Genomic DNA, 26038 nt, shown 5'->3' with positions numbered 1-26038 from the left:
CTTTTACTATTACTGATGTTGTTGAAGTTTGCATCATTATTAAGAGGTAAATTTGGATTTAAAAATCAAGTCTGATTCCAAAACTCAAGTTCTTTTCACTCCACCACATTGGGTCAGACCCTCTTCATACATTGTTTTGTTTAGTTTCCCACAATACTGCAGTGGAGAAATGGTTAACTTCATTTTACAGATGAAGAACCTAAACTGGAGGGGCCAAGTGATCAAAGATTAATGAAAGACTGATTTAGACCTTTAGACCTCAATCCGTGGTTCTTTCTAGCATACTACTGCAGCCTCAATTTTTGTCTGAAAACAGTTAAGATAAATGCAACTGAAGAGTATATGCAAGGCCCTTCATCTGGGCCAGAATTTCTTCATCCAAACTGATGCTCAGCAGTCTTTATGCTTTCTAAATATGTATTCTTCTAATCTGCTCACTAAACCTCAGGATCGTCTTTACTCAAAGAGCTAGTGAAGTCAGAGCCTCTTGTGAGAGGTTTACAGTAGCAATTAGTTACACACTGATCCCTGACACAGCTCCCAATTTCCTTTACCTTGGCAGGGGGCCAAGGATGCTCTCTGCAACCCAGCTGTTTCCCAGGAAAGAGGCATCCTTGGAGGAAACCATGAACTGACGGATTTACAGAGAAACTGCACGCTGGAGTAGAAAAACACTGACTAAGGGAAGCCTGGGTTCCTCTTTCGGCTCTTACACTCCCTAAATGTGTCTTTAGAGACAGGCTTTCTGTATCTCTTCCCCACCTGTGAAATAAGACATGCTGATTTACAGCATGAGAGTTAACTAATGCCTTCTACATGAGTAAGAGGCTGAAGAACACTAATCTCTGTTGAGCCTGCCTTGTTCATTTGTTAGCTAATTCAATCAATAATTATGAATCCCCTGGAGCAGAAGTGAACCCAGGCTGCCAAGCTGCACGCTCCCAGAGGCATTTGTCACATTATGATCACACAGACCATTCACAAAGGCTACCCTGTGGACAGAGTCCCCTGGAGATGTGCAACTTGGGGCTCCACTGTGGATACAAGTGGTGATCGTGGTGAACAAATGTTCTCTGTCCTCATGGGACTTGTTATAAGCAGCTGGATTGTGGTAAAGGTCAGCAGAGATCATTCGGTCATTCACTAGTCAAGGGCCTCTTATGTACTAGGTAGTGTTGAAGGCATCATAATACAGGATATTATCCACAGCTTGTTTTCTTCTCATTTTCCCCTGTAAATTCTTACTGTCCTTGAAGCTTCCAGACTTGTCTTCTCCAGTGCATCCATTGCACTGGATACATTTCTCTCTTTTTTAATTCACCCTTGGGTTTTCTAACAGTACCTGAAGCAGAGGAGGCAGTAAATATTTGTTGAAAGAATGAAGGCATCCATGCTTTTGCACACATTTCATCCTCTGCCTGGAATTCCCTTCTCCGCTTTCCTTGTCTGGAACATATGTATTGCTTGACTCAGATCACTTGCAACTTCATGCGGAAGCCTTCTAACAAGTATGCAGTGAGAGTGCTCACTCCTTTCTGCCCCAAGAAACCCTGTACTTCTCTCAACTGCAGTGTTTATTACAATTACTGTCTTCTCCATTTCCCCTTTCCTCCCTAGACTAAGAGCTACCTTAAGTGCAGCAATAGGGATAAGCACATGGGCCTTGGGGTGGAGAGTCTTAACTTAAAGCCCCATCTCTATGAATTATGGCTCTGTCACTTTGGCAAAGCTATCTCAGTTCTCTGTTCCCTATTTCTGGATGAGTAAGTTGAAGATACAACTATTCACATCATAGAACTGCCATGGGCATCAAGACTGGCCCAGGTCCCGACACAAAGGAGGCCTCCAGTAATGATGTTGTGATGTGAATAAAGAGAATGATGAGGAGGAGGAGGAGGAAGAGGACACTGATGTTGATGACTATGATTATTGTGGTGATTTTTATGATGAAATGAATGTCTGTGGCAAAAAGCACACGTTTAAGAAATATGTACAGAATTAATCAGCCTGCTGGTTTCAGATGAAAACTTGCATTTCTGATAGGTGGTATTCTAATTTCCAATGCTTCCATTTTGACCTTCCTCTTCTTCTGCATTCACTGACCTGAAGTATCCATGGATTTTACCCCTCGGTTCTAGTTCTCCTCATTCTGTGAAATCTCCATGTGTGTGTATGCTAAGTCACTTCAGTTGTATCCAACTCTTTGCAACCCTATGGACCATAGCCCTCCAGGCTGCTCTGTCCATGGGATTCTCCAATCTCCTTATCCCTCACAATTCTTCACCTGTGCTCCAGCCCAGCCAGCGAAACTAGTTCAGAACAATGGACAACACAGAACTCACCCTTCAAACATTCAGTTTGGCTTTACTTATGCTCAATCCACATTTGTACTCTGTTCTGAAGGTTTCTCTAGTAAGTAAGTGTGTGCTCAGTCCTGTCCATCTCTCTGCAACCCCACGGACTGTAGCCTTCCAGGCTCTTCTGTCCAACCGTGGGATTTTCTAGGCACTGGAGAATACTGGAGTGTGTTGCCATGCCCTCCTCCAGGGGATCTTCCCAACCCAGGGATGGAATCTGCATTTCTTAAGTCTCTTGCATTGGTAGGCAGGGTCTTTACCACTAGTACCACTTGGCAAGGAAAAAAATGACCAGGCAACTAGATGGAGATGGCCTTGTACTGATCTCATGATTTCTGGGTCAGACTGTCACTTAGCTCAGGGATACTATCTTGAGAAACAGGCAGAATAACTGCAAGGCAGAATGATGGGAATGTAGCACTTAATGGAATATTAACTGAGATTTGTCTTTGGATTATTGACAAGAGAACATAATAAGGTTTTAATAACAAATGATGCTGGCAAACAAAAAATAATCATTGACAATTGCTTACCTTCAAGAGAAGAAATATGGTAAATAGAAGAGAAGTGGTCTAGCTGATTTTTAAGGTGTAACACCCTGGATCCTTATGAAGAATGTGTGGGCTTTTGACTTATTGAAGTCAAACTGAATAGAAAAGTAATATCTGAATCAGCCCAGGATTGAATATGTCACTCTGTGATTTTTGAGAAGTCCCTTAGTTTCTCAGAGTTTCAATTTGTTCATCTACAGAATGGGACTCTTGATTTTGAAAGTCTGTTGTAAGGATTAGAAATCCCTGATTCTAACATTTGATGCTGATCACACAGTAAGCAATTAATAAATTTACATTGACTAAAGGAATATGCATACATGAACTTTGTTAATCATAATCTTATTCAACCATATAGAAACTGTTTCTCACAAGTACTTATCAAGGCTTGAGGAAGTTAGTTATTCAATATACTTATTGTATAAGTATATACATATTATATATATTGAATAAGCATATTATTCAATATAATAATTATATAATAATTCAATTATTATTCAATAACATATTGAATAAGTTAGTTATTCAATATACTTATTGACCAATTAAAGATATAAAATCACATTCTTTTTGGGTGATACTGGAAATATAAATAATTCTATTGATCCTATCTACCCCATGAAGTTCTTATAAATATCATATAAAATGAATTATAAGGACACTTTGAATAAAGTAAAAAATAAATGGAATGCAACACAGAATTAAGACATTAAATATATATAAATGCCATAGATCTGACACAAAAGGATTTTCCACATAGAAAGAGCAGTCAACCCTTGGAATGGGCTTACCAAAGAGAATAAGCAATTAGCTTGGGATTCCAGCATTCAACACAGCACCTGCCACGTGGTGGATACTCAAAACTAGATACTAAATTAATGAACAGATGAATAAACCTCATGGTGGGGATGGGGTAAAAGGGAATGGCTTAAAGCAGGACTCATAATGATTCTCCGAAGCTCTATCTGAAACCTTGAAACAAGCATAGCCACATACCCACTGGGTCATAAGCAACTTGAGGAAGGGGAGAAGGACTTAGTTAATTCAGCATCTGCTCTATTCTTCCTGCCCCCCACCCCCCACCCTACTCTTCACCCAGAATTTATCTAGTGCTGTGCAGAGGATGCAATCTTCAACAGAGGCACACAAGCCCCCATCTTTTCCTTTGCCTCATGTCTCTTTGTTCCCAAATACACCACTTTTCTGCCTCCTTCATATACGCTACTCCCCATGCCTGGAATAGGGCTTCCCAGTGGTCAAGAACCCACCTGCCAATGCAGGAGATGTAGGTTCAATCAATGGGTCGGAAGATCCCCTGGAATAGGAAATGGCAACCCACTCTAATATTCTTGACTGGAAAATTCTATGGATAGAGGAGCCTGGTGGCCTATAGTCCATGGGGTTGCACAGTCAGACATGACTGAGCACACACACGTGCCTGGAATGCCTTTCCCTCCCCCATAGCCCGGTGAACGCTTTTTAACTTTTAAAACCCAAATCAGAAGTTACGTCCCTTGGGAGAGGCTTTTCTGCCTCATCCAAGTCGAGTTACAAGATTCTCTCTTTTCCCTTAGTTATTTGAACATAATGTCATTGTTCATATTATAACTGTCACACTGTATTAAAAACATGCTATTTTTATAGATCTTCTCTACTAAACTCAGAGCAATTTGAAGAAGGTCTAAATTGTATTTGAGGTTTTGGTCCCTCGGGCTTCCCTCATAGCTCAGTTGGTAAAGAATCTGCCTGCAGTGCAGCAGACCCCAGTTTGATTCCTGAGTCGGGAAGATCCACTGGAGAAGGGATAGGCTACCCACTACAGTATTCTTGGGCTTCCCTGGTGGCTCAGCTGGTAAAGAATCTGCCTGCAATGTGGGAGACCTGGGTTCAATCCCTGGGTGGGAAGACCCCCTGGAAAAGGGAAAGGCTACCCACTGCAGTATTTTGGCCTGGAGAATTCCATGGACTATATAGTCCTTGGGCTCACAAAGAGTCATATACAACTAAGCAACTTTCTTTTTGGTCCCTCAGTACTTTGTCTGTTAAATTAAAGATCTCTGGGGTCAGGTGGATTCAACACTGGGATCAGCTTAACAGTTTTGTGGTTTTGGGGGCTAGTCACTTAAACTCATTGAAGCCCACTCTCACCAGCTGAAGACAGAAACAGTAATGGTACTCATCTTTGCCAGACTTCTGTGCAGATTAGACTATATTATTCAAAGGGCGGGCTTCCCTGGTGCCTCAGACAGTAAAGAATCCACCTACAATGTAGGAGCTGCTGCTGCTGCTGCTGCTAAGTCGCTTCAGTCGTGTCCGACTCTGTGTAACCCCATAGACGGCAGCCCACCAGGCCCCACCATTCCTGGGATTCTCCAGGCAAGAACACTGGAGTGGGTTGCTATTTCCTCCTCCAATGCATGAAAGTGAAAAGTGAAAGTGAAGTCGCTCAATCGTGTCCAACTCTTAGCGACCCCATGGACTCTTAGCGACCCCATGGACTGCAGCCTACCAGGCTCCTCCATCCACGGGATTTTCCAGGCAAGAGTACTGGAGTGGGTTGCCATTGCCTTCTCCGACAATGTAGGAGAGCTGGGTTCAATTCTGGGGATGGAAGATCCCCTGGAGAAGGGCATGTTAACCCACTCCAGTATTCTAACCTGAAAAACCCCACAGACAGAGGAGCATGGCATGCTCAGTCCATAGCGCTGCAAAGAGCTGGACACGACTAAAGCAACTTAGCACAGCACATTCAAAGGAAGAGCTAGATACAGCGCGGCTGTGTTAGTCACTCAGTCATGAACATGCTTATCGCCCAAAATGTTATCAACTGGAAACCCACATATATGCTCTGAAATAAGACTTTTGGGGTATACAGTACTTAGGATAGACTAGGTTTTATTGTAACCAAGCAACTCCTCAATCTCAGTGGCTTAACTTAAAGGTCAGCGTGGGTTGGTCGGTCTCTCACTCATACATACACATATACACACACACTACACGTTCGACAGGAGCTGGTAATACTCACTGAGGGACCCACCACTAGTGATGTCATCCTCTCAACACATGACTTGGAAGTCAGAGAGCCAGAATCTGAACCAAATGTTTCACTTGAAGCTGTTAGATGCTCATTATTGACTACAATCATATATTTGGAGTTCATTAGCCAGAGAAGCATAAAGAAATGCATAAAGCATATGCAAAGCATAAAGATGCATAAACAACATTAAGTTGCTTCAGATTCTACTTGGGGCAAAACAGCGGGTTTACCAATAAAGAAGAAGGAAAACATCACTAATCCTCTTAACCTCCCCCATGAACCAGAAATTCTTCGCATGTCTCAAAGTGGTAACGGAAGACTCTGATTCCACCCATCATTTTACAGATGAAGATACTGAAGACTTGTCCAAAGTCACATAGATTTCTTCCCAAGGCCAAGCTGTTTCTCAAAACAACATGTTTCCTAACATTTTGAGTGGGAGAACTGAAGCAGAGAAAGACATGTACATCTGTGAATCATTTTCATAAGATATAGAAAGAAAAAGAAAGTGATGTCACTCAGTCGTGTCTGACTCTGCAACCCCATGGACTGTAGCCTACCAGGCTCCTCCCTCCATGGGATTTTCTAGGCAAGAGTACTGGAGTGGGTTGCCATTTCCTTCTCCAGGGGATCTTCCCGACCAAGGGATCGAACCCAAATCTCCCACATTGCCAGCAGATGCTTTACCGTCTGAGCCACCAGGGAAGCCCAAACTGAGTGGAGGATGTGATATATTCAGATAGTATTCCAACTTTTCAGATTGAAGAAAAACAGGTCCATGGAGTTAATGTCCCAAGGAGCAAAGCTTAACTTTGAGCCTCTGGAACTCTACCCAGGTTCCTAACCTAATCTACGCCACCTCCTCTGGGAGGATGCAGCCCTCTCTTCATCAGTACTGGTGGCATGGAAAGGCAATAATGGAATTCCTTATCCTTTACAGTCCCCAGTTTCACACAGGAAATGTTCCCAACAGTCTAAAAGTTGAATATTCTCTCCTAAATCAAACTTGTGAAGCCAAAAGTCGATATAAATTTGTCTTTGGCACTAGTAAAGATATGGGAGATTTATACCCCATGAAGCAAAGATGAACGCCTTCACCAGTTGATATTTTAAGGAGTTAACTGGAAAGCACTCAGAACAACATATTCAGAAACAACTTTTCAGATGAAGGATGTAGCCAGGATCTATTTTTCTGCTAGGAGATTTCTTACTGGTTTTCATTGTGAATGCATGCTATGAAGAGGTTTTGCCTGAAAGAGAGGTGCGAGGAATGGTAAAAATGTTTCGACTGTGCCATTTCCCCTAGGGGTTGTATACTGCCAAAAATGCTTTTGTTTTTCTAAGCAGAGAATGTGGCTAGTTGTGTCCTAGGGTTTCCTAGTGTTGGTATTGGGATGCCTTCCCGTTTTCAGCCAGCTCTGTCCTTTTCACACCCTGACACCACTATTCTATAGAGTTTCTGGGAGAGATGAACTCTTACAGAATGTGTTCTTCAAAGCTTCAGCTTCTGGGTTTGAATCCCAGTGCCACCACAACTGGCTGTGTGACTTTCAGCAAATTGTCCACCCTCTCTGGGTCTCTCATAATACTGGAGACCTCCAGGGAGTGCCTACCTGCCTAATGACAGTGCCTATCCTAGCGGGGCTGAGAGGTAGTACATAACGAGCTCTAAGAGTCATGGCTGATGTATCTAAGTGTCAGCGTTAGCCGCCATTGCTAATCGTGACAAGAGTGAAACCCCAGAGAACTTCTGTTTTCTCACCTGTAAGATGGGGATAATATTTCTCACAGATGATTTGTGAGGTTTGAACAAAACAATGCATCTAGACGCAAGGAGCGGCACAGAGTGAGTGCTCCACCAGTATTATCTTCTTCCTTCCTGGAATACAGGTCACTAAGCAAGGGATGGGGGTGGGCACTAAGTGGGAATTAAGAGCTCAGAGCTGGTTAGCACAGAACTGGTAATTCCTTTGCTTCTGACAACTATAGATCCAGACATTAGGGTCCTTGTCCATGACACGTACACCAGAATGAAGCAGAAATATCTTAAGTTCTTCCTAGGGTCTCCACCACCCAGCTTAAAAGTGAATAGCAGGTTAGACTAAGAGTACACGGATATTGGGCTTCCCTGGTGACTCAGATGGTAAAGAATCTGCTTGCAATGTGGGAGACCCAGATTTGATCCCTGGGTTGGGAAGATCCCCTGGAGTAGGAAATGGCAACCCACTCCAGTATTTTTGCCTGGAGAATTCTGTGGACAGAGGAACCTGGTGGGCTACAGTCCATGGGGTCACAAAGAGTCGGACATGACTGAGAAGCTAACACTTTCACTTTTCACATGGATACATTTGATGCTTTTTTTTTTTAATATGTCATCTCATTCATTTAATCCTATTTAATAAGTGAGGATGGTGACTGCAGCCATGAAATTAAAAGATGCTTGCTCCTTGGAAGAAAAGTTATGACCAACCTAGACAGAATATAAAAAAGCGGAGACATTACTTTGCCAACAAAGGTCCGTCTAGTCAAAGTTATGGTTCTTCCAGTATCATGTATGGATGTGAAAGTTGGATTATAAAGAAAGCTGAGCACCAAAGAGTTGATGCTTTTGAACTGTGGTGTTAGAGAAGACTCTTGAGAGTCCTTTGGACTGCAAGGAGATCCAACCAGTCCATCCTGAAGGAAATCAGTCCTGAATATTCATTGGAGACTGAGGCTGAAACTGAAACTCCAGTACTTTGGCCACCTGATGGAAAGAGCTGACTCATTGGAAAAGACCCTGATGCTGGGAATGATTGAAAGTGGGAGGAGAAGGGGATGACAGAGGATGAGATGGTTGGATGGCATCACCAACTCAGTGGACATGAGTTTGAGTAAACTCTGGGAGTTGGTGATGGACAGGGAGGCCTGGTGTCCTGCAGTCCATGGGGTCACAAAAAGTTGGACATGACTGAGTGACTGAACTGAATAAAAATATATTTTTATAATTTTTAAAAAATAAAAACTGAGGGCTCCTCCCCATCCCCCTGGGTAGACCGCAGCCTCAATGCACACAAGAAGAAGTGGCAGAGACTAAATTCAGATCATGATCTTCAGACTCCCAATTCAGTGCCCTTTCCTGGGTACCACAGCTTGGGGGAACGTCCCTAGGCATGTACTCAGAAACAGCATTGGGTGCAAAATAAAACACAGGAGACTTTGGGGTGATATTTTTAAGGATGTGGAAGATAGACCTCTGTCCTGATCCTTTAAGTGCTTAAGGGAAAATGCTGGTTTGTTCTTGTATATCAACTTAGAATTGTTAAACATTGTTCCCAAGTATGATTTCCTTATTCCTACCGAAGATCACACACTGATCTTTAAGGTGAGCTCTTGACTGGCTCACACAAAGTAGAGAGTGCTTTGAATTCTATTGTCTCCTCTGCTCAAATTTTGGAATGGGGAATTGTGATAATATCAACAATTCTGAATATTTTATGGCATTCTATTATTTACAACAGTACTTTACAGACATTATCCTATATAATCCTCATGGACAAAATATCAGATAGGTATTATTAGACACAGAAATAAGAACACTGGGTCTCAGAGACGTAGAGTGATTGGGATGATAGACCTAGACTTGAATTCAGGTGTACTTTTTTAAATTGATTTACAGAATTTTGTTAATTTCTGCTAAACATCAACATGAATTGGTCAGGTGTTCTGTTTTAAAAATTTTGAAATATCTCTGTCCAAAAAACCATTCAATATGACCATACTTGAACCAAAGGTCAAGATGATTTTGAGTCAAATATATCTGAGTTTGAATCTTGAGTCTGCCTTATCTGTAAAATGGAGAAGATGAAAACAGTAAGAGTGAACAATAAGAAATAAAAACTAACTTTTTCCAATATTATAACCCAAAACTGCTTATTCTGGACTTCCCTGGTGGTGCAGTGGATAACAGTCTGCCTGCCAATGCAGGGGACATGGGTTCAATTCCTGGTCTGAGAAGATTCCACATGCCTCAGAGCAACTAAGGTTGTATACCACAATTACTGAGCCCCTGTTCCACAAATTACTGAAGTCCGTGCACTCGAGAGCCTGTGCCCCACAGCAAGAGAAGCTATAAGGAGAAGCCTGTTTACCACGGCAAAGAGTAACCCCTGCTCGCTGCAACTAGAGAAAGCCTGAGCACGTAGTGAAGATCTAGCAATTTAAAAAAAATAATTAAAAACAAACAAAAAATGCTTAATCTTTCTGAAGCACATAATTTGTTAACTTGCCTGTATTTAGTATGTCCTAACAAAATATGAGTATTCATTTTGAAAAATCACCTCAAGACTTGGGTATTTTAGAGTTTTACAGATGAGAAAAACCAAACCCAGGGCTCAGTGATCAGAAAGGAATACTGACCACGATCCTGAGATCATTTCACTCCATTTCCCAAGCCAGGTGTTGATAAATACTTCTCAGATTTCTTCTTTGAAGACCTAAGCACAGCTGTCTTTTTTGATCATCAGAACAACAACATGGCCCAAAATCCTTCCCAGGTTGATGGGGGAAGGGCACTGTATTGAGTATTCAAGTGAACTCTCTCAACTTCCCAGTCAGGTCCATGTAAGAGCTTGCTAGGCCTGCTCTGAAAAGGTACCCCTGACTGTGTGACTCAAAACAACAGAAATGTGTTGCCCCATGGTTCTGGAGGCTGGAAGTCAAAGATCAAGGGTCATCGGTTTGGTGCCTTCTGAGGGCTATGAGGGAAGGGTCTGTTCCCTTCTCCTTGGCCTGTGGATGGCCATCTCCATGTTCACAAGATGTTCTCACTTTATCTTCACACTGTCCTCCCTTTGTGTGTATCTCCATGTCCATCCCTCCTTTTCATAAGGACATCAGTCATATTGGATTAGACCTGCCCCAATGACCTCACTTTATCTTGGTGACTTCTGTAAAGACTCTATCTCCAAATAAGGTCAACTTCTGAGGCAGTGGGGGTTAAGACGTCAACATACGGGACTGGGGGAGGGGACAGAGTTCAGTTCATAATGGTCCATGTATTATTACTGGGAAGTGAAGTGAAAGTTGCTGTTATGTCCAACTCTTTGAGACCCGATGGAATATACAGTCCATGTAATTCTCCAGGCCAGAATACTGGAGTGGGTAGCCTTTCCCTTCTCCAGGGGATCTTTCCAACCCGGGGTCAAACCCAGGTCTCCTGCATTGCAGGCGGATTCTTTTACTGTACCATACCACTATTTTAGCTTGTAGAATTACCTGCCCTGTGACCTCACTGAGCTGATTTAAGCTCTTTATATAAAAGTCAGCTGACTGCAAAGAGGCAGATGCCATTCTCCCCTTTACAGATGGGGTAACTGGGCACAGAGAGATAGGTAACTTGCTCAAAGACAAACAGCTAGTCAACTGTGGAGCAAGAAACTGAAACCAGTTGGGCTGCCCCAGAGCCCATGCCTTTAAGCCTCAGGCTGTGCTACCTTTGGGATCTGACAGTCCAGACCTGGGGCTGGTCAAAGGGCTGGGAACTTGCAAGCTGGAGAAAAACCAATCATGACCACCCAGGAGCAAGAGAAGGCTTCTCAGGAAGGTGATAGCTGAGCTGAGTATTAATGAAGTGACAAGTAAGATTCTAGCAAGAGGAATGTGCGTGGTGCAGAACAGGCTGGAGCATAAGGGATGCAGGACCAGGAGGCTGAAGTGGGAGTACCTTGACCTTGTCAGCCAGGTGAAGCCCCTGGGCTCTGCTGCATAGGCAATGGGGGACAATTTGAGGGGATCTGGCAGGGGTGTGACATGATCAAACTCGCCTGTTAGAACCACTTCTCCAGTGGAGAAATGTGGGTGCCTAGTTTGGGGAAGAGAAAGCTTGACTCAATGTCAAGGTAACTGTGGGTAACTCCAGGGTATAAGCTGCTGGTTAAGACTGAACATCAGCCTTGCAGCTATGCAGGTCACTTCATGTTTCATGATCAAGGACTAAGCAACACTGTTCAAGAGGCCTCTGCAGCACAGCTTCTCTGCAAAGATAGAAGGGAGGTGACCAGTCTTAAGGCCACCTCTTGGAATTCCCAGGAAGCTTCACCCAACCATCTGATCTGAATCCCTGTGCACTCCACTTGTCCAAGGACAAGCTCATTAACAACAGACCATCTTCACAGCAATATCTTTCTCAGTGGGCCCATCCCTTTCCAAACGTTACCCTGCCTCATGACCTATTTATTAAGAATCAGAATATTCAGGAAAAACCCCTGAAATCGTTCTTGAGGGCTTGCTAAGTGGTCTTACTTAGCATTCAGAACCTGGGTTCTAGACAGAGCTGTCAAAAATAAGCCACCTATGACCTTAGGACAGGCCTATGATGTCAGAGCACGACAAGATTACAGGGGTGTGTTTAGTCCCATCCCGGAGGTGCCGGCCCTCAGTGGCTCCCTTGGTCTCCAGCATGAAGTACATCCATGTTCAAGGGCTTCAGTTGTTATTCAGTCACTAAGTCATGTCCAACTCCCATGGACTGCAGCACGCCAACTTCCCTGTTCTTCACTATCTCCCAGCGCTTGTTCAAACTCACGTCCATTGAGTTGGTGATGCTATCCAGATACTGATGCTTTCAGTACCTGGCTCCAATTTACTTCTTGGGATTTGGGTCTCCCCTTGTCCCTCATCCCTGCCTGCTCCTCCCTCCCCTTTCCGTCCTTCCTCTGACATGCATCTCAGATACCAGCTCCTCCAATAGGCCCTGGATGGTCCCACTTAAGAGTTGGGTCCCCATTCTTGGTGCTCCTGGTAAAACCTGAGCCTTTCTTCACTATCCTACTTTTCATTAATACTGCAATTATCTGTTTTCTTGACACTCTCCCCTGCCAAACTGAGCAACTAGAGGACATGTATGATAGATGCCCCCCTCAGAAATTCTAAGCTAGGGCCTGACTCAGAGAAGAAGTTTGGTGATTTTCTGCTGAGCAATGCAAGAGGAGAGCCTAATGATCTGATGCTAGAGTTTACTCTCAAAAAATAACAAGGTCATTTAAGAGCATCCACTATGTATGAGGCACAGCCGAGAAGTAGTTACAAAGTGTGTGACCTTTCCCTCCTGGGCTCCAAGTTTCCCATCTCTAAAATGGGAGTCATTAGACTGGCTGGTCTTTGAGAAATCTCCCAACTCCTACATTTTATTATTCAATGGTTGGCTCAAATCACTTGGCTAGTAAGAGGCAGAAGCAAACATAAATACAGGTATTTGGACTCCAATGCCAATGCTCAGGAGAAGGCAATGGCACCCCACTCCAGTACTCTTGCCTGGAAAATCCCATGGACGGAGAAGCCTGGTAGGCTGAGGTTCATGGGGTTGCTAAGAGTCAGACATGACTGAGTGACTTCACTTTCCCTTTTCACTTTCACACATTGGAGAAGGAAATGGCAACCCACTCCAGAATTCTTGCCTGAAGAAGCCCAGGGATGGAGGAGCCTGGTGGGCTGCCGTCTATGGGGTCATACAGAATCAGACACGACTGAAGCGACTTAGCAGCAGTAGCAGCCAATGCTCATTCATCAAGATTTCAAGTACCACTTTCTAAGCTCCCCTACTGACAAACAATCTCAGCTTAAAAATGCTTGGATTCTCTCTTGCAAAGACTGGGGAACTACTCAGCTGAGGGAAGGCACCAAGGTAGAACTTCATCAACCTCTGAACTATGTAACAAAGTATATTTTTACAGAACTCCCTAGAGCCTTATATCCATGGGGGAGAATGATACTTTTATAACTAAAAGAATGAAAGAATTAATAGTTCTGGTATCTACTGTTGCAAAACAGACCACCTCACAACTGAGTGGCCTAAAACAATAACCATTTTTCCTTATCTCACAATTTAGCTGGGATAGGAATTTGGGCTAGGTTCAGTAGGGTGACCCTTTTGTTCCACAGGGTGGTGATAAAATTGCCCCAGTGGTATCTCACCAGTAAATGGGCTGGTCTGCAGAACCCTGGTTCTTTGTCATGCAGGAATGCTGGAAGGCTAGGTTTAGCAGAACTGTCAACCAGAGCAGCTGGTTGACAGATGTCTCCATAGACCTCTTACATGGGGGTTAAGGGCTGCAAGAGTAAGGGTTCTCACAAACCAGGTAGAAGCTACATATTCCTTTACGACACAGCCTCTAAAGTCACATAATGTTACTTGTCTATTGGCCAAACACAGTCTATTGTCACAGTCTAGTGTCACCGTCTATTGGCCACACCAGTCGTGATTCTGCCCAGATTCAAGGCAAGGGAACACAGACTCCACATCTTGATGGGAGGAATGTCAGAGAATGTGTAGCCAAGTTTGAAAACCACCACAGAAACATATACTAAATGCTGCTATGCACCCAGCATTATGCCAAGCAATGAAAATTTTTTATGTTAATCATATTCCTACCTGGGCCTCCCCCTCAAACTCTAAACTCAGTATCTGTCTACTCAGCCCCTCAACCTATAATTTACTATGTCTAAAACTGACCCCCTGGTCTCCTTGCAAACCTGTTCCACCTTAAATCATCTCATTCAATGTCAGCTACATTCTTCAAGGTGCTTAGGCTTCACACCCTGGCATCACTTTCTTTCACATTTTTTGTTTCATCCATCAGTTAATCTTGTTAAATCCACCTTTAATACATATCCAGAACCTAGCCATTTCTAGTCACCTTTATTGCTAAGACTGTGGCCTAAGCCTTCATATTCTCTTGCTTGAATTCGGGCAAGAGCCTCCTAACTGGTCAGCCAGCTTCTAATCCTGCTTCTTCTACCATCAAGTTTCTAAACAGCCAGCTGATCCTTTTAAAAAGCAAGTGGGATCATTCTCTTCTGCCACTCATTACACTCAGGTGCTCTCCATCTCACTCGGAGGAGCACCTGGAATTCCCACAATGGCCTCCAGCATCCTACGTGACCTGACCTCCACTTCTTCGCACTCTCTCCTTTGATCTCCATGCTGGGCATCTTACTGAGCCCTTGAACACATCAGACAAGCTTCTGCCCCAGGGCCTTTTTGCACTTGTTTTGTATCCCTCTGCAGAGCGCTCTTCCCTACAAGATCCACAGCACCAAAGTCCTCACCTGCTTCGAGCGTCTGCTCAAATAGCACTTTGTACTGATGCTGTTCTTGAAACTATCCCACTTAAAATACCAGCTTCTCCTGCTCACTGCCTCAGAGTCCTCAAACTCTGCCTTACTCTGTGCTTCTACACTGAGTTCACCACCATTTGACCTAACGTGTGTGTGTCTTCACCAGTAGAACACAAGCTGTATGAAGACAGGCATTTCTGGCTGGGTCACGGCTGCATCTGCAGCCCCTGAAAGAGGCTTAACAACACAATGCAGGTGCTTAGTTATGCATATGGACTGGGTGTTTTGTTAGCTTTACAAAAAAACAAATCCTCCTTTTAAAATGAGAAATAACCCATATTTCTCTTTTGATCTCCCCCCCCCTTTCTCTGAGCAGAAAACATTGCATAACCACATCAGCTTATCCCATAACTGCATTATCTTATCCCATAAAAATGCCATGAGCTAACATGCCCTTTGGTACATTTTTCTCTCCAGTTACCTAACATTCCCCCGTTTTCCAGTTGTCATCCTTGCCGGCAGTGCCTGGCTTATAGTTGGCATTCAATATTTGTTATTGACAAATCACATCCCATGCTTTGGCTCTGCTGCTTACCAGCTGTGTGATAACATTCTGTTTCCTCCCTGTAAGAACTGGGGCAGAAAGCACTGACCTCGACCTCACTGTGTTGTTACCTAGATACACTGAAACAATGCAAGCTAGTGCATACCCCTCACATATCAGAGAGGGCAAAATATAAGTTTGTTTCTTTTTATTCACAACCACACTGGATCTATTCACCCTGACATTTTCCCATCAATTAGGAGTTTCTCAGAAATTGATAAACTGTAGGATAGGGAGAGAATTCAGAGGAGGGGAGACAGAAACCATATCAGTGTGCCTTTGCTCTCTCTTCCAAAACTCAGCTAGCTGGAATGGAGGGTCAGCCACAGAGAGACAGGTGTCCACTGCCTTGGGACCAAGGGGAGCTTCTTCTGATCGGTGACCGATAAAATGGGTCCTCCGTCCCCACGTACAACCAACTTCTGGGAAGGAAGTGCCTGACTCACAGAAGAAAATGACTTGGCTCCAGATGCATAATAAAGAAGACAATGAAGGTGCAACACATCATTGCCCTGCCCCCTTGTAGAGAAACTGACTTATTTTAGAGAAGCAGGGAGGCGGTGGAGAATTAGGAAAGAGGAAAATATGGTCAGTCAGGTGAAAAAACTCTCCAACTAGGCAAACAGGACGTGGCCATCCATCCAAGCAGAAGGGAAGTTCACCTGCTCGGTGCAGGGCACTTCCCCAATTTTTGTTTTCTTAACAAACACCTCCAATCATGTCACTAGTTATTCTAGTAGTAATCCTATTTTATCAGAGAAGAACCAGAGGCTAATGAAAATGAACTTACTGGCCCCAGGCCATACAGCTTATAAGAAGCAGAGCCCGCAGGAAAACCACAAGCCACAGAAGAGCCCCTGCTGCTGCTGATACTGCTAAGTCGCTTCAGTCGTGTCCGACTCTGTGCGACTCCATAGACTCCCCCGTCCCTGGGATCCTCCAGGCAAGAACACTGGAGTGGGTTGCCATTTCCTTCTCCAATGCATGAAAGTGAAAAGTGAAAGTGAAGTCGCTGAGTCGTGTCCGACTCTTAGCGACCCCATGGACTGCAGCCTACCACGCTCCTCCGTCCATGGAATTTTCCAGGCAAGAGTACTGGAGTAGGGTGCCAGAAGACCCCTGCAGCCTGGCAAAAGGACAAACAGACAGAGACCAACACTCACTGACACCCAGGCTGGGGGCTGAGTCGGGGGAGGGGGAGGTTAGAAGCCTGGCTCACAGAGCTGGAGGTAGAGTCCCTCACACCACCCCTCCTGAGACCCTTGCCCTTCAGCCTCCAAGGTGGCACAGGACAGGTACACACACCCCTTTTCCGTCTCCCCACCACACCCCCGCCAGGCCAGGCCAGGCCAGTGTGAGCTGGACCGCATGAAAGTTTACTCCTCTCCAGGAGGCGGGGTGCACAGGCAGCCTCTCCCCATGCTTTCTCCCGGGAGGAACTGGACGCACAAGAAAGCCCACGACCAAATCCGCCACGACTTACCGCTTCCATGACTTTCTTCCGAGGTAGAGTCTGGGAGACAAAACCGGCTTCCCAGAGCTGGATCCTAAGGCCAAGGGTCCGTTTGGCTCTGCCAGCGCCTGCCAGGGAGCAAGCGCTTCCCCTGGCCGCCGCCGCGGAAACACCTGCGCTCAGGCTCCCCACCTGTCCCACCGGGGCGGCGGCTCCTCCCTCTGCTGGGGTTGGAGCGCTCTCGCCCGCGGCGGGGCGCGCGCCGGCCTCCATCCGCTGAGTTCGCAGGACCCGCACCTGCAGTGGGCTAGGGATCTTTCAGTCCAAAGATCCGCAGACTCTGGCGCTTCTCAGCCAGCGGCTCTGCCCGCTGTTCTCTCCCAGGCTGGTCCGCCCGTCGCCCTGCAGGGAGTTCACTCTGTGCCCTCGTGGGAGTAGCTGGTGAACAAGGCGGCTGGCGGGGCTCCGGTTAGGGCAGAAGGCTCAGGCCATACAATGTAATTTTTCTCGGTCACAGTTTCCGCCCCTCTCCAGCCCTGCGGATGGGTGCTTCCCCTCTTGTTAACAACGGGGAAACCAAAGCCCAAAGGGGACAGAGCCGTCCAAGCTCACGGGGGATTTCAGGGAGCCAGAAAGAGAGCTGTTAGAGCGGGGCACCTGTTTTGGTCAGGCCCTATCTGAGCATGTGGATACATTATTCTACCCAAATCTTCCATTCACCCTGGAGAGGCTTATAATCCCATTTAAAACGAGAGAAGGAAACAGGATCCAAAAACCTGCCCCATGGTCACATAGGTGGTAAGCAGAAGGCTCAGGATTTCAACACAGGTCTGGCTACTTATAAAAGGATTTTGTTTTCTGGCTTCTTGTGTGTGTGTGTGTGTGTGTGTGTGTTCGTGCTTTTGTTTGTTTTCTGACAGAGCTGGTGCTGGAAACCCAATCTCTGGTTGTTCAGAGCTCACAGCTGTCCTGGAGTGGGGGGTGGGGGGCAGCCAGCAGCTTGTTCTCTGTCTCAAGTACAGTCAGTGTGACTTTTCTTGCTTTGTTAGGCCAAGTTCCCAAGAAATGAAAAGCCTGTCCAGGGAAAGGGGGGCGGGGGTGGGGGGGGGGGGGGTGGGAAGCAGGTGAGAAAACTCAGTTAAGTGCCCTTTCTTCTAACAGGTGGCTCCCATACAGAGCTGATCATCACAGCTGCCAGCTGTGTTAAAACTATAGGCTTCAAGGCCCCTGGGGCAGACAGAAAGACAGGAGCACCCTCTTCTGGTCTAAGGTCTGAGAATCTGAATTTTAATCAGATTTTTAGGTCAAGGTGTTTTAATGATAAATGATTCACAGACCAATGAAAGTCACTGATCCAGGCTAAGGCAGTTAATAAATGGGAAAGCAGACACTGCAATCCAGGCAGTGTGGCTCCAGAGCCCACACTCACCACCCCTCTGGTTGCTTCCACTTGCATCCTTGAGAAACAGAGACTCATAAACACAGAATCTGAGAGCTTGGAGGGTTATTTGAACCCTCTTATCATTCGCTGAGAAAGCTTAGCAGATCCTTGGGCTAAAGTTAGGCTCCATATCTTATAGGGTATTGCTGTCTTTCAAGCCCCTAGCTTCAGTTTGCTCCTCCTTGTAGTGGGAATAATGGACCATACTCACCAATAAGGTCTTGTCCATTCTTGGGCATACTGAGCAGTAGAAATCAGTATTTCCAGCACGTTCTTCATGATTCCAAACCTTACTTTCAGTCCTGCACGCTGCTTGTAGCTTTTTAGTGTTTCCATTCATGTCTGTTTTTCATTTCTTGGCAAACATATTGCTTACACTTTGCACCATAAGTAAGGGTTTGTAGCAGAATACTGTGATATTAAAAAAAGGGAGATTTAAGTAATATCCACAAATGGGAAATGCTGTGCATTCACCTCTTCCTAGGGTAAAGCTCTGAGCACTATTCCTGATGTGAAGACAAAGCTGGAGCATATTGATTGTCAGAATCAGGATATGCTGCTGAAGCAACCCATTATTAATATTAAAATTATTATTAGTTACATTAATCATTTCTGAGGATTTCCAGTGCAGTGTGTGATTTATTTATGTATAATTTATATCCTGACTACTTTCAAAAGGGAGAGAAGGAAAGATGAAGGGAACCTCAATTTATTGAGACTCCATTGTGTAACAAGCTACATGGTTTGTGTATATTTTCTTCTGTTCCTCAGGACAATGTGAGATAAGAGAGGTTATCTCTGGTGGACAGGTGAAGCACATGAGACTCAGAAAGGTCAAGGAAAATTCCCCAGCCATGCAAAGTCCAAGTCTGACTCTCTGTTTTGACTTTACTCTACCTTCACCCATGGCTTCTTCCTCCCCTCCATGATGCATCCAGAAGGACTTGAAGGACTGGGCAATACAGAGCCAAATAAAATAGAATGATTAAACAGAAAGATAAAAGCCATACAGAGGACAGGGTGGATGGGAAGGCAGAAAGGATTGATGAACAGTGTGGAAACATGAAATGATTACTACAAGGTATGCAATTATCTAAATGGAAATCATTTAAGGATAAAATACCTCAAATTATGTTAGGCGATGTGTGGGTTCAAGAAAGGGTCTGCTTCCTTTCTACCAGTTTGTGAAAACTGTACAAGCCAGATGATTTGTCTTTTTTTCTGGAAGGAAGCTCACATCTGAATTTTGTGCTTATCTAAGTCATCATCTTAATAGTATATCATAATTTAGTAAGAGCTTTTCTGAAGGATGCTAAATAAACATGACCAAGGCAAGTTGCTTTCCCCTTAACAGCCTTTTATCAAGAATCTGAGCATCTAGTTTATGTTGAGTTCTGCTCAGAGCTGGAGACATAACAACCCTCTAGGCTCTTGTAAGGAAGCCATCTCCCTCTATTAACGCCAGTTACATTATGTATGCATCATTCAGATGAATTATTAATATGTTTTTCTCATCTGCTTATCTTGAGAGATCAAAGGAATACCACTCCTCAGCGGGAAGGAGCTGGGCTTGCCTGGAAGTAGGGAATTGTTCCCAATATTAGTCACGCCCATATCCCATCATCCAGAAAAGGAGTTCTTCAGATGGGCAGCTCTATCAGGAAACTCTCTGTCTCTCTTTGGTCATGTTTCCTTGGAAAACATAGGAATACCACATGGAATACCACATGTGGCACAGGATTACCACATGGTTGCAACTCGGAGGCTCAGAGTACTGAGGATAGGAGTGGCACAGGTCAGTTGGCATATGACTCATGAATCATAATTTGGGTTAGCTGATTTTACATGTATTTGAAAGCTCTATCAAAGGGTAAGAGTTAGATCTGCTTTCCTTGCAAGGAGTTACAGAGGAATAGCTTCTCTCCTCCACCCATGTAGCCATCCCCCTGCCTCTAATCACTCCCCCACAAATGCCATGCTTTACTTTGTGGACTTGAGACACATGTATGGCATTCCTGGATAGGACGGGTCAGATGGCCCCTGAGCTGTGGCTGCAGGACAGGAGTGTGGCAGGCAGGTGGTCCTATGGAAGACTCAGTTGAAGATACATAAAATCTGTTTGTAAAAAAGCAAATTAGCAACTGTAGATTTCTCTGTATTTATTCCTCATATATCAGTCTTTGGTAAAATCTAATATAATTTGATATTTAGCCTCAGCTTTGGAATAGTGAAAAAGGAAGCACCTTTGGTCTACATTTGGAATGAAATGTTAAATAAAGAGCAGTGTCCACTGAGGTCAGCATGGGTACACTACTGATTACCAAGAGACTCACAGTGCTGATGAGCGGAGAAGGCAGTGGCACCCCACTCCAGTACTCTTGCCTGGAAAATCCCACGGACGGAGGAGCCTGGTAGGCTGCAGTCCATGGGGATGCACAGAGTCGGACACGACTGAAGCAACTTAGCAGCAGCAGCAGCAGCATAATGCTGATGAGCCTGGAGGAGGAGGGATAGAAGACTCAAGGTTCTGAGATATAGCTACCTCTTCTGGTAGCTAAATAATATGGAGGTTATTTTACTAAGGGAGTAAGATGAGCAGAGAAAATGCTTGTATTCACCAAATCCCAATTCTTTCTCCCTTTCTTGGGTATGTGAGAAGGCTATATTTTCCAATCTCCCTTGCAGTTAGATTTGGGTGTATGACTAAGTTCTCATCGATGGGATGTGGGGAGAGTAGTGGATGTTACTTGTACGGCTGCCTGCTCAGTGGTCCACTTTCTCTTTTATCCTTCTGCAGTAACCTCAGAAGAGTGGAATCACAAGACAGAAGGAGCCTGGATCCCAAAGTCTGTTCTTTGAAGAGAGCTTCTAAGGAGACCTGTCCAGTAGTCATCAGAGTTTGATATAAATAAACCTTTGCTATATAAAGCTATTAAAATCAGGGGGTATTTGTTAGTGCAGCATAACCTATCTTATTGTGACTAATGCAATTATTAGTGAGCTGTAGTTAAAACTGGCAGTGAGCTGGCAGGAAAAGAAGAGAACATAGGAAGAGTTGGGTCAGGAAATAGGGAAACAAATCCTTAGGGGGATTTAGCCAGCTTCTTGAGGATTGAATTGAAGACCAGATTTCTATGCTTAAATGTCATGATCTGGGCTGTTAGAAATAACAACAGGCACCCTTTATGTATTGAGTGCTTGTTTTGTATCAGGCACAATGGTCACTACATATATCAAATTTCCTTTGTACATTAAATATATATATATATATATATATATAATTCAGACTTTTCAATAATATGAAGAGTTAGATGTCATTATCCCCTTTATATGGATGAAGAAACTGAGGCACAAAGAGACAGAGTTTTTCCTCTGTTTTCCACAGCCTATAAGAGGCAGAATTAGCTTCAAATCCATCTGTTCTATTGGAGTCAAGTCAAGTGCTATTACTCACAATGATATAGGCAGTAGCCAAGCTAAAGCTCACAGAGGTGGCATCACTGTGATTCTAGGAGAGGCACTGTACCAGTTAGCTAAAGGATTATTGACAGCATCCTGAGATAGACTTCAGCACCTAGGGAAAGAAGTTGCAGCATCTAGACAATTTATTAGGGCAGTGGGCAAGCAAACTAGGGTTTAAGGCCTTACAGAGGGGAAAAAAATGAGTAAAAATCAAGAATAGCGGCAACTGTTTAATCAGTGGAACAAGGTGCACACAGCAAAGGCTGGGTGACAGCTGAGGCACAGCAGCACAGTGGTGATGGAAAATTTATCCCAGGAGACAGTGGACACGAGACCAGAGCAGCAGGATTAGCACCAGCCCTCCTTCCCCTGCTGGTGTGGTTGCCCCTACAATCCTCCTACTTGGTTAGGAGATGCTAAGGGTCAGAGCAGACCTGGGCCTGGTGGTCAAAGGCCTCTAGACCTGCTCAGTGTATAGCAGGGGCAGGAGGGGAGATGGATGAGAGGGGATTCTGGCCCTAGAGGCACTCACTTGTGAACAGATAACTAAAACCATACAACTGGGGCTTCCCTGGTGGCTCAGTGGTAAAGAATCTACCTGCCAGTGCAGGAGACACGGGTTCAATCCCTAACCCAGGAAGATCCCACATGCTGCGGGGCAGCTAAGTCTGTGTACCACAACCACTGAGCTGCAATTACTGAGGCCTGCTTGCCCTTGAGCCCATGCTCCACAAGAGAAACCACTGCAATGGGAAGCCCACGCACTGCAGCTAGAGAGTAGCCCCCACTTGCCACAACTAGAGAGAAGCCCACACAGCAACCAAGACCAAGAATAGCCAAAAGATAAAAGAAAAATAAATATTTAAAAAACACTATTATATCCCATTAGAAATATGGAGAAAGCAAATATACTGGGTATTTGATTTTTGACCAATCCTGGCTCAGCCAATTACAAGCTTTCCTTCAACCAAGTGACTCATGTTTTTGACCCTCAACTTTTTGATCTGTAAAATGGGTCTAATAAACTCAATCCCACAGATGGTTCTGGTACAAAATGGTACACAGTAATATAAAGAATAACATCCAGTAATTGACCCCTAACAGGCACTCAGTAAAGGCTGGTTCCCTCCCCTCTTCCCTCTCCATAGAGAAGGAGGTATCTATCTCTGCCCAGAGGTTGGAAAGAGGCTTCAGAGTCGAAATAAGTCTTGATCTTAGTTCTAGGATAGTCAAGGAGGGGACGTCTAGGGGGAGAGAGTGTATTGTGCAAAGCCCTGGCTTCAATCATCAAACCTCCTATGTATGCCCTTTAGGAGGGAGAAAAGTCTTAAAAAACTTGGTCTCCACTTTCAGGACTTGCTGTTCCTGACCCTTCATCATCCTGAAAGCAGCCCCATGATGGCACATTCTTTTCTGCTATAATGCTATTTTCTCACTCACTAACTACATTGTCAGAGTGGCCAGGACCTCAGGCTCCATGCTGCCAAAAGCTGGTGCAGCAGCTTGTAGGGAAGTGGGTTGCAGCCAGGGCCCCCCGCCTGCCCAGCCCCATGTGAAAGACCTCAATCAAGTCTGAATAAGGGTGTTGGATGGGACAGGCCATTTGGCCCCTGTTCAGGTTGCAAGATGAGAGTCTTGTGGTTGAAATGAAGGGCTTCCTGGGGAGGGGGTGACATATGTCAAAGAGAACTTGTTTCCCACTCTTTTCCAGAGCAGAGGAGGCTGCTCCAAGCCAGGTGGAACAGAGCAGGAAGGTCAGTGTGCTTATTCAAAGGCATTTCTCACCGTGGCATTTAATCACCTATATAAACATTTGTTGAGTTGAATTACCTCATTCAGTGCTCACAGCCAGGGCACATAATAAATCCCCATTATACAGATGAGGGAACAGAAGCTCAGAGAAGAACCTGAAAGGATTTGATCAGGATTAGATTGGGAGGGAGTGGCATGTAGAGAAGAGGAGGGAATTGAGAAGGTTGGAGAAAAATGTTACAGATAAGTAACTTTGAACCTGGAAGCTCCAGCTCACCAAGACCCATCCTTTCCCTTGGCTTCTGCCTACATCCTGTGTCCACATCCAAATCCCCAGCCCTGCATTCATTCAAAAAATACTGACCTCATCTTGACTCTGAGCTAGGTTAGGCCAAGACGTTCAGTGGAGAAGACAACACACACTGTCCTCACTGCAATGGAGCCTGCAGTCTAGTGAGGGGGTCGGGCATTTAACAAACCAGTGAATCGTCATCTGATGCTTCACACCATAAGTGCTGTGAAGGAAAACAACAGGGAGTGCAATAACAACTTCACAGAAGGTAGTCAAAGAGTCTAAGTCATAACTGAATTCCAGACCCATTCATTCATTCATTCACCCCACAAATATTTATTGAGCACCTCCTCAGTGTGTTGAGCGAGGCACTGTTCTATATATTGAGGACTCAACACTGATCCACTTATCCAACTATCTGCTGGACTGCTCACCTGGGCATTCCACAGACACCTCATACTCAACACAGTCATAACTAAGCCAATGACTTGATTCCCTAAACCCACTCAAATGGTGTCAAGTTCATCTACTTTCCAAAGCAGAAACCTTACCTTTTATTTTATATTGGAGTATAGCTGATTTGGGCTTCCCTAGTAGCTCAGATGGTAAAGCGTCTGTCTGCAATGCAGGAGACCTGGGTTTGATCCCTGGGTTGGGAAGATCCCCTGGAGAAGGAAATGGCAGCCCACTCCAGTATTCTTGCCTGGAAAATCCCATGGACTGCGGAGCCTGGTAGGTTACCATCCATGGGGTCGCAAAGAAGTTGGACATGACTGAGTGACTTCACTTTCGCTATAGCTGATTTACAATGCTTTGTTAGCTTCAAGTGTACAGCAAAATGATTCAATTATACATATACCTCTTTTTCAAATTATTTTCCCATTTGGGTTATTACAGAATATTCAGTAGAGTTCCCTGTACTATATGGTAGGTCCTTGTTGATTATTTTATATACAGTAGTGTGTACATGTTAATTCCAACTTCCTAATTTATCCTTCTCCCTCTTTCCCTTTGGTAACCATAGCTTGTTTTCCAAGTCTGTGAGTCTGTTTCTGTTCTGTAAGTAATTTTGTATTAATTTTTAGATTCCCCATGTAAGTACTATCATATAATATTTGTCTGTTTGGTTTACTTCACTTAGAATGATAAACTCTAGGTCCATGCTTGTTGCTGAAAATGGCATTATTTCATTCTTTTTATGGCTAAGTAATATTCCATTATATATATATGTAACGTCTTCTTTATTCATTCATCTGTCAATGGACATTTTGGTTTCTTCCATGTCTTGGCTATTGTAAATAGTGCTGAACATTGAGGTACATGAATCTTTTCAAATTAGAGCTTTCTCAGGATATATGCCCAGGAGTAGGATTCCTGGGTCATATGGTAGCTCTATGTTAGTTTTTCAGGGACTCATGCTCAGTCATGTCTGATTCTCTGTGACCAAATGGACTGTGGCCTGCCAGGCTCCTCTGTCCATGGGATTTTCCAGGCAATAATACTGGCATGGGCTGCCATTTCCTCTTCCAGGGGATCCTCTTGACCCAGGGATGGAGCCCACATCTCCTGCGTCTCCTGCATTGCCAGGTGGATTCTTTACCACTGAGCCACCTGGGAAGCCTTAGTCTTTTCCAGGAATCTTCATACTGTTCTACATAATGATTGTACCAATTTATATTCTGTCTACACCCTCTCCAACACTATTGTTTGTAGACTTTTTGATTAAGGTTATTCTGACCAGTGTGGGTGATACTTCATTATAGTTGTGATTTGCATTTCTCTAATAACTAGTGATGGTGAGAATCTTTTCATGTGCTTTTGGGCCATCTGTATGTCTTCTTTGGTTTAATGTCTATGATTAGACATTAGATTTAATGTCTTCTGCCCATTTTTTGATTAGGTTATTTGGCCTCTTTTTAATATTGAGCTACATGGGAGAAAATATTTGCAAATGAAGAAACCAATCAGGAATTAATCTCCAAAATGTACAAAC

General features: G+C 44.4%; 1 protein-coding gene and 1 long non-coding RNA gene across 12 annotated transcripts in view; one reads left to right on the top strand and one right to left on the bottom strand.

Moving 5' to 3' along the window:
• Positions 1 to 17375, bottom strand: part of FYB2 (FYN binding protein 2) — a 132941-nt gene extending 115566 nt beyond the window's left edge. For 10 of the 11 annotated variants that reach the window (XM_055585767.1, XM_055585765.1, XM_055585769.1 and 7 more), the window contains exon 1: positions 17129 to 17375. In XM_055585767.1, the coding sequence (XP_055441742.1) occupies positions 17129 to 17371 (243 nt within the window). In that variant the 5' untranslated portion in view covers positions 17372 to 17375. The remainder of the gene's footprint in view (positions 1 to 17128) is intronic. The other variant, XM_055585772.1, reaches the window with a different exon arrangement.
• Positions 17376 to 17456: 81 nt separating this feature from the next.
• On the top strand, positions 17457 to 21477 carry LOC129655404 (uncharacterized). The gene is made up of 2 exons (XR_008715985.1): positions 17457 to 17595; positions 21337 to 21477. It is a non-coding gene; the product is annotated as an uncharacterized LOC129655404 (long non-coding RNA).
• Positions 21478 to 26038: the final 4561 nt, after the last annotated feature.

This window comes from Bubalus kerabau, chromosome 6 (genome assembly GCF_029407905.1).
Source record: "Bubalus kerabau isolate K-KA32 ecotype Philippines breed swamp buffalo chromosome 6, PCC_UOA_SB_1v2, whole genome shotgun sequence".
Taxonomy (NCBI): Eukaryota; Metazoa; Chordata; class Mammalia; order Artiodactyla; family Bovidae; genus Bubalus; species Bubalus kerabau.
Note: the sequence above shows the minus strand (reverse complement) of the source record. Positions and strands in the feature narration are given on the sequence as shown.